General features: G+C 40.7%; 2 protein-coding genes across 2 annotated transcripts in view; both read left to right on the forward strand.

Annotated features, from left to right (window-relative positions):
• Nucleotides 1–1,872, forward strand: part of LOC117173734 (facilitated trehalose transporter Tret1-like) — a 13,692-nt gene extending 11,820 nt beyond the window's left edge. The window contains exon 2 of the mRNA XM_033362374.1: nt 1,729–1,872. Coding sequence (XP_033218265.1) covers nt 1,729–1,872 — 144 coding nt within the window. The remainder of the gene's footprint in view (nt 1–1,728) is intronic.
• Nucleotides 1,873–2,778: 906 nt separating this feature from the next.
• Nucleotides 2,779–3,580, forward strand: LOC117173735. The gene is made up of 2 exons (XM_033362375.1): nt 2,779–3,131; nt 3,379–3,580. The coding sequence occupies exons 1-2, from the start codon at nt 2,779–2,781 to the stop codon at nt 3,578–3,580; spliced, it is 555 nt and encodes a 184-aa protein (XP_033218266.1).
• The last annotated feature ends 4,450 nt before the right edge of the window (nt 3,581–8,030 follow it).

Raw genomic sequence — 8,030 nt, forward strand, 5'->3', positions numbered from 1 at the left:
ATAGAGCCTGAAGACAGGCAAAACAACAAACTCCTAGGAAGATATATAGAAAAATTGCATCATCCTAGGAGCTTTATAAGAGCGCAGACTCCGCGGTCTCCCACTATGCATTTTCCCATGTATCGTGGCAAACGAGAGAAGGGCGAGTCCTTTAAAAAGGGACGCACAAGTTAAAAAGTCAGTTGAATTCTGCGGGACAACTTGCAGAAAACATCCTTAGAAGAAGGTCACTCTCTTCTAAGTTGATCTGCAATAGACTTGGGAGAAATCCCATCTCTATTATTTTTCTTAGGAACTATAGCGTGCTTGAGGAGAGGACGAGTGAATAATTCGCTCGCACCCTGTCAGTAAAGTGGCTATTTTTCCAGTGTCTTTATGCGACGTTGTACATCGAAGTTCGATTTTTTATTTCGAGGCTTCGAACGCGAATCTATTTTCTGAGGCAGAGACCTCCTAAAAATTTTAAATATAAAATTTTTAAACCAAATTGCTTAAGGCAAATAAACATAAAAATATTCTCAACCGACATTATAAAATTTCATTGTGACTCCAGACGTCACGAGCGAGATAAATTTCTCGTACCCGGGGCCAAGAAGTTGGACGGTGAAATTTTATTGACCCTGTCACTCACCTTAGTTGTTTAAGAATGGACGAGTGTAAATTCGCTCGAAACCTCTCCAGAAAACGGCTAAGCCTGCGTGCCAGGTAAAAGAAAATAGTTTCTCAAATATTTTGTCAGCCTTCGGTAGAGGCTATTCTTACGTTTCGACCCAAAGTGTCGTCTTGAGATAAATATCTCTCTCGCTCTCAGTAGAGCGCTCTCTCTGTCCCTCTTAGTAGGAGTATAGGAACACCTGGAGTCCGAGGGCGCCTCGACTCAGGTTAGGTACCGCGCGTCAGGTGCATCACCCTTTTATGGTGACACCTCATTGTAATAAAAGCTCATTAACCATTATAGGGCTTAGAATCCCTTTTCAATAAACTCACAACTATAGACTGATTATCATTAAGGCTAGCTACCGTAATAATAAACCCTTACTAGGTCAGTAGGGCTAGTTCCATAAGGTCATTGACCATCTTAAACAGGTGTATTGTTGTATTAAATAAGAGATTCCTTCGAATATTAGGAAACGAGTTCTAATACTCAGAATTTCAGATTGTGTTTTAACGAATAAACGAATAGCTTAGATAGCTTCTTATTTTTGAATTTTAGAATTTAAGATTATTAGAATTATATCGAGTCCTCAATAAAAAGGTTGGATACTTACGACGTCGTTGTAGGATCGTGTTTTTAGGGCAATTACCCTTCTTTACCAAAAAGAATAAAATTTCTTATTCAGGGCAAATAAAAGATTTTTTAATTTAGAATAGGGATTTTGAATAAATCAATATCTTACTTAAAATCTCCTGCATTTACTCCGTGCAACCCTCTCATTACAAATTTATTTTACAAATAAGAATCATCCGGGGAGATTCTCTCTCTTTTAGATAGCCTTAGGGTGAACTTAGAGCACTCACCCCTTTGCATGCTATATTGACAGCATCCATAAGGCTACAATTGGCACCCCAACGTGGGGCACAAGAGTTTTTTAAGAAAAGGCGTATGTTTTTAAATAATCCTAAACTGAGTTGTTAAAAATTTTAAAGAGATTATCTGAAATGGACCAATAAAAATCGATCGCGTCGTTCTTCAACGGTGATAAGAACTTTAAAAAAGTGTATTTACAGCCCCCCACGAGCCAGAAGAACATTCCTCAAGGTATGGCTGAATTAGATTGCATGTTAGCGAAAATTAAAATTGACTCGGAAGAAAAGAGCATGGAAAAGCTCGACAGATATCTCGCTGAGCGCGAGAGAAATATGCGTCGATAAAGTGACGGAAAATGTGCCGAAAAAGTGCGCGAGAATCGAAACATTGAATGAGTGTAAAAACAATATGAAAAGAAAGATAAGCAAAAGTGTTTCTAATAACGTAACCTATAAACAATATACGATCATTAGTGAATGCAAAGAAAGAATAACGGTAGCGACCGAAACAAAAATTTTTTTCCGCGAAAATTATACGCTATTATGTGAAATTTTTAACTACAAATTCAATAGGAGATACACTATTATAAAATCGAGGTTTGTCTCGCCCGCATAAGAGAGGAACAAAAAAATACAGTTAAAAGTGGCAATTCCGGAAAATTTGCCCACAACACGAGAAAACATGAGTCGTTCAAGCACCCGATCAGCCAGACTCACAAGGCGATTGCATATCGACGAGGACAGCAATCAAGAAGATTTAAACTCGACAATCAGAAATCTAACCCTAGAGAAAATGGAAGAAGACCCAATTTTACCACCGGCTCTCCCTGAGAGCAGTTTGGACCGTGTGTGGCTCCTAATAAACAGCAAGCTGGAAGAGCTGGAGAAACAGACAAAAATAGACGGAAGACCAGCGCATTCTCCAGGACGAAGATAAGAAAGAGCCAGAGGCGCAATACAACATGACGCATCTGGAAACAACGGCAAGCGACACATTAGAAATCCGCGAAGTCACTCAAGAAAACCCCGAAATCGACACATCTCTTCAACCTCATATTGAGTGGAACGACATAGAAGAAAAATTAGCAGAATGTTGAGAATCTCACAGAAAGTGAACGGAAGCAACTAGGAACAATTCTCTGGGCAAATCGCCGCGTATTCCAACGAGAACCGGGCCTGCTCACGAACTACGAACATGTTCTTAAGGTGAAAGAAGGACAGCCGTTCATAGGACGTAGTTATCCAATTTCGATGGCACATCGCGATAAAGTCGATCAGGAAATACATAGAATGATAAATGTGGGAATAAATGTGGGAATTATACAACGTTCCAAGAGTCCCTACATTAATCCTATTGTCCCAGTAATAAAAAAAGATGGGTCAGTCCGTTTGTGCCTAGACGCGAGGAAATTAAATGACATTCTGATCGAAGATTGGGAGTGTCCAGAGTCGGCGGAAGTATTATTCCAGAAATGTAAAGGAATGAACATCATGACGAATCTGGACATGACAAGCAGCGCTAGTACGAGGACTCGAGCACGCACTTCTTGGAATGGGCGAGCACATTATTACTTTCGTGAACGACACTTTAATAACATCGGAAAGTATATCACAACACATGTCACACCTTGAAGAGATTTTGGGGAGACTCGATGAAAATAATCTTACCTTGAATCACGCCAAATCTCACTTCTTTCGACAAGAAACGAAATTTCTCGGTTTCATTCTCACAACCGAGGGAATAAAACCAGATCTTGAGAAGATTCAGAGCATCCAAGAATTTCCGGTACCAAGGAATGTCAAACAACTCCGATGATTTTTGGGAGTAACAAAATTTTATTCCAAATTCAGCGATCAACACGCAGCTGAAGCCGTACCGCTTCTGAAACTAATAAAAAAGGGAGCGAGATGGGATTGGAACAAAGAAGCAGAGAAGAGTTTCGAAAGAGTAAAGAAATTATTCAGCGAATCGATCATGCTGTATTTGCCAGACTCGACGAAAGGTTACTATTTTGAGTCTGATGCAAGCGACTACGCTCTCGGGGCAGTATAATACCAATTAAACGACCAACAAGAGAAGGAAATAATCACCCTTGCAAGCAGGACTTTAAAAGGTCCAGAACTCACATATTTCACAACTAAAAAAGAATTACTGGCGATTGTATGGGCCCTACAAAAATTGCACACGTATCTCCACGGTGCTGAAATAATCATTAGAACCGATCATCTGGCACTTACCTTCTTAAAAACCTGCAAATTCGTAAAAGCACGATTGACGAGATGGAATCTCGCAATATAAAATGAAGAGCCACATATGTTAGGAAACTCAGAACTGAGACAATACATGAGAAGGAAAAAGAGAGAAGATTCAAAGTAATTGATAACGTTCTCTATCACTTCAATGGGCAGGAATATAGGATCTACGTACCACCAAAGAGCATAAAAGAGATCATCAAAGAATATCATTGTTCATATGGACATCCAGGGGCGGAAAAGATCTGAAAATTACTGAAGGAATCCTTTTATAGTCCAAAAATGGCAAAACCTACACGAGGACTCGTCGCGACGTGTGACTCATGCCAAAGAAACAAGGTCTCAACTCAGCAACACAGGCCCTTTTAGAGCCAGTTCTCTCCCAAGAACCGTTAGAACTCATATCTATCGATTTTTTTGGACCACTGACGAAGACCAAATATGGGTATGAGTGCCTGTTAGTTATGATAGATACTTTTACCAAATACACGAAATTATACCCAATAAAAAGCACCACGAGTGAGACCGCAATCAGAAAGCTGGATGAGTTCACAGAAGAAATTGGAACACCGAAAAATTGTGCTCGCTGACAGAGGCACACAATTCACTAGCAAGAAATGGCGAAAAGCACTACAAGAAAGAAACATGAGGATGATTTTAACATCAATTCGTCATCCTTAGGCTAATATGGTAGAAAGAGTGAATCGAGAATTAGCTAGCTTATTTCGAACGCTCTTAATACCCGATCAACACAATGGGTGGTACTATCAATTGGAAAAGATCGAAATCATCCTAAATGAGTCTCACCACGACACAACCGAAACTACCCCCTATGAAGCGTTGTGGGGAAGGAAACCGAAGCGATGGTGGCATGACCTGTTACCTGCGCCGCCGATGCACCCACAAATAAATCGAGAGAAACAAATAATCGTTCTCAAGGAAAGAATCAAGAGAAACGGGAGAAATTGTTAGATCGATTAAACAAGAACAAGAAAGGGGTGAACTTTTCCATAGGGGAGTCGGTACTTGCTAGAGCATGTAAAGTATCTGAAACAACAAATGGAACAATGGCAAAATATATTCTCTGGAACGAAAAATCGGACAAGGAGAGGGGGCAGTTCCACGCCAACGACTTGAGAAAATACAAGTTTGAGGAAACTGACAGAGGGGATGGAAAACCATAAAATTCAGTACCCAAGAGGTCCAACGGACATTCGACACTTGAGAAAGGTCAGTTACGATTATTACGCCAAAGATGCCAGACGCTTTCACACAGTTCGAAGTTCCCGACACCCATTGGGAAGTTGCAGTGCAATGCAACTAAGAAAAGAACGAAGAAGATGTGATCGAGTTTAACATCAAGGAATTTAAAATTAAAATACCTAAACCCGGCTACGAACTCTCTGCGCTGAGATACACACCTCACAAGCCAGGCACCGAGATCGGGAAAGTGAACACGTACAAGAGGGTGAGAGACGTACGTCACAAAAAAATCCAGATGACTGAGGTGATAACGATTGAGGATGATAAGCCGCAAGCAAAGGAGATCAAAGCAGACATTCCCTTAATCAATTTAACGGAAGAGGCGCCAGAAAAACAACAACCGGAAGTGATACTCGTGCTAAATCCCGACGTTGAGAAAATCAAGGAAATCTCTTATAAGGAGTCAATACCGGTGACAGAGAGTGACAAAATAGTGACAGTGATTGATATTACTGAAGAAGACAACGAGGTTGTACAAGTATCAATGCCTGAACTTGGAGATGCTACAACAGCAACCGAACAAACGACAGAAATCACCGTGCCCGAGGCAGAAGAAGAGTTAATGCAGGAGATCCTGAGAGAATTAACAATAAATTACATCGAATTCATAAACCCAGCAGCAGAGCAAATACCAGAACCTAAGAGAAAAGAACTGGAAATACCTAGCACTTCCAAACAAGCGGATGAGGCAGAAAGGGTTTGGCGGCAAAATGTCGAAAAGAAGGGTCAGGAAAAGCAACAGAGAGGAATCTTTGCTGTCGGAAAAAGTCGCTACGATTCCATGGTGGAGGATATTCTGAGCAACAAGGATTTACGACCCAAGGCCAAGAAGGGACCAGCTCATAAGAGACTGACAGAAAAGGAAAACGATTCAAACAAGGATAAATTTCGACCGATAAAAGGAGCTGTTATCGAGAAACCGGAAAGAAATGAGCCTTGGTTGAGATATTTGGCAGCACAACGGGAGAAGGCAAGGACCATCCAGAAAGCAAAGGCAGCGGCACGACTAGAGAAGCAAACGCAGGTCATTGTGAGGGAGGAAAAAACGTGGAGATACCATCCAGATGAGACGGCAGAGTCGTGTGACAATTACCGGGCCTGGACTGTGGGATACTCATGGCCACTTAAACGCAGCTACTTGTCGAGCAGTCGAGATGTCCTTCAGAACGAACACTGAAGTAACCGAGAGGATTATAAGAGGTTGATATTCTCCATGAAGAAGGGCATGTTGGCCAAATAGATTTTATCCTTTATACATTCTTTTTCTCATTCTCTGTTGTATTCTCTAGGTAGTATCCAACCGATAGAATAAGCTTTTTTCTGTTTTTTTTTAATTCTCTCTTATCATCAGTGATTTTCATTATTGGATTAATGATAGTTTTCGTACTTCTGTCTTCATGTGCGAATTTTAAAGAGAAGCAGATGTAACCAGCGAGTTACGTCATAGAGCAGCACAAGTTAAAAAGTCAGTTGAATTCTACGAGGCAACTCGTAGAAAACATCCTTAGTAGAGAGTCTCTCTCTTCTAAGTTGATCTCTAATAGACTCGGGAGAAATCCCATCTCTATTATTTTTCTTAGGAACTAAAGCGTGCTTGAGGAGAGGACGAGTGAATAATTCGCTCGCACCCTGTCAGTAAAGTGGCTATTTTTCCAGTGTCTCTCTGCGACGTTGTACATCGAAGTTCGATTTTTTATTTCAAGGCTTCGAACGCGAATCTATTTTCTGAGGCAGAGACCTCCTAAAAATTTTAAATATAAAATTTTTAAACCAAATTGCTTAAGGCAAATAACCATAAAACTATTCTCAACCGACATTATAAAATTTCATTGTGACTCCAGACGTCACGAGCGAGATAAATTTCTCGTAACCGGGGCCAAGAAGTTGGACGGTGAAATTTTATTGACCCTGTCACTCACCTTAGCTGTTTAAGAGTGGCCGAGTGTAAATTCGCTCGAACCCTCTCCAGAAAACGGCTAAGCCTGCGTGCCAGGTAAAAGAAAATAGTTTCCCAAATATTTTGTCAGCCTTCGGTAGAGGCTATTCTTACGTTTCGACCCAAAGTGTCGTCTTGAGATAAATATCTCTCTCGGTCTCAGTAGAGCGCTCTCTTTGTCCCTCTTAGTAGGAGTATAGGAACACCTAGAGACCGAGGGCGCCTCGACTCAGGTTAGTTACCGCGCGTCAGGTGCATCACCCTTTTATAGTGACACCTCATTGTAATAAAAGCTCATTAACCATTATAGGGCTTAGGATCCCTTTTCAATAAACTTACAACTATTGATTGATTATCATTAAGGCTAACTACCGTAATAATAAACCCTTACTAGGTCAGTAGGGCTAGTTCCATAAGGTCATTGACCATCTTAAACAGGTTTTAGTCAAGGCAAATAAAAGATTTTGTAATTTAGAATAGGGATTTTGAATAAATAAATATTTTACTTGAAATCTCCTGCCTTTACTCCGTGCAACCGTCTCATAACAAATTTATTTTACAAATAAGAATCATCCAGGGAGATTCTCCCTCTTTTAGATAGCCTTAGGGTGAACTTAGAGCACTCACTCCTTTGCATGCTATATTGATAGCATCCATAAGCTTACAATATATGTAAAATTAAAAGTTTGTCATAAGTAGAACCGCAGGATTTTCCCCCGAGCGGGTGCTAATCTGGAAAACTACACCCGCTCCCAGCGAAATCACGGTGAAATTTCAGCCATAACCAGGTCTCATAACCATAAGATAAGTGATTACAGCCTGTAGAGGAATTAATACGACGATCCGGGAAAAGTCTCGTGCACCCTGTGGACACGGAGCGACCCAAAGACAACCGCCTTTTGCATTTTCCCCTCAAGTGTTTCAACATATTGTTGACACGTAGGGATGCTTTTGAGGCTATTAACCAGTGAAAGTTTGGCAGCTCCAAGATGGCTGATGATAAGGACGATTAGTTTATTACTTTCGTTTCATTCTTCTTAGCTATGATGTA

This window comes from Belonocnema kinseyi, chromosome 5 (genome assembly GCF_010883055.1).
Source record: "Belonocnema kinseyi isolate 2016_QV_RU_SX_M_011 chromosome 5, B_treatae_v1, whole genome shotgun sequence".
NCBI classification, from domain to species: Eukaryota; Metazoa; Arthropoda; class Insecta; order Hymenoptera; family Cynipidae; genus Belonocnema; species Belonocnema kinseyi.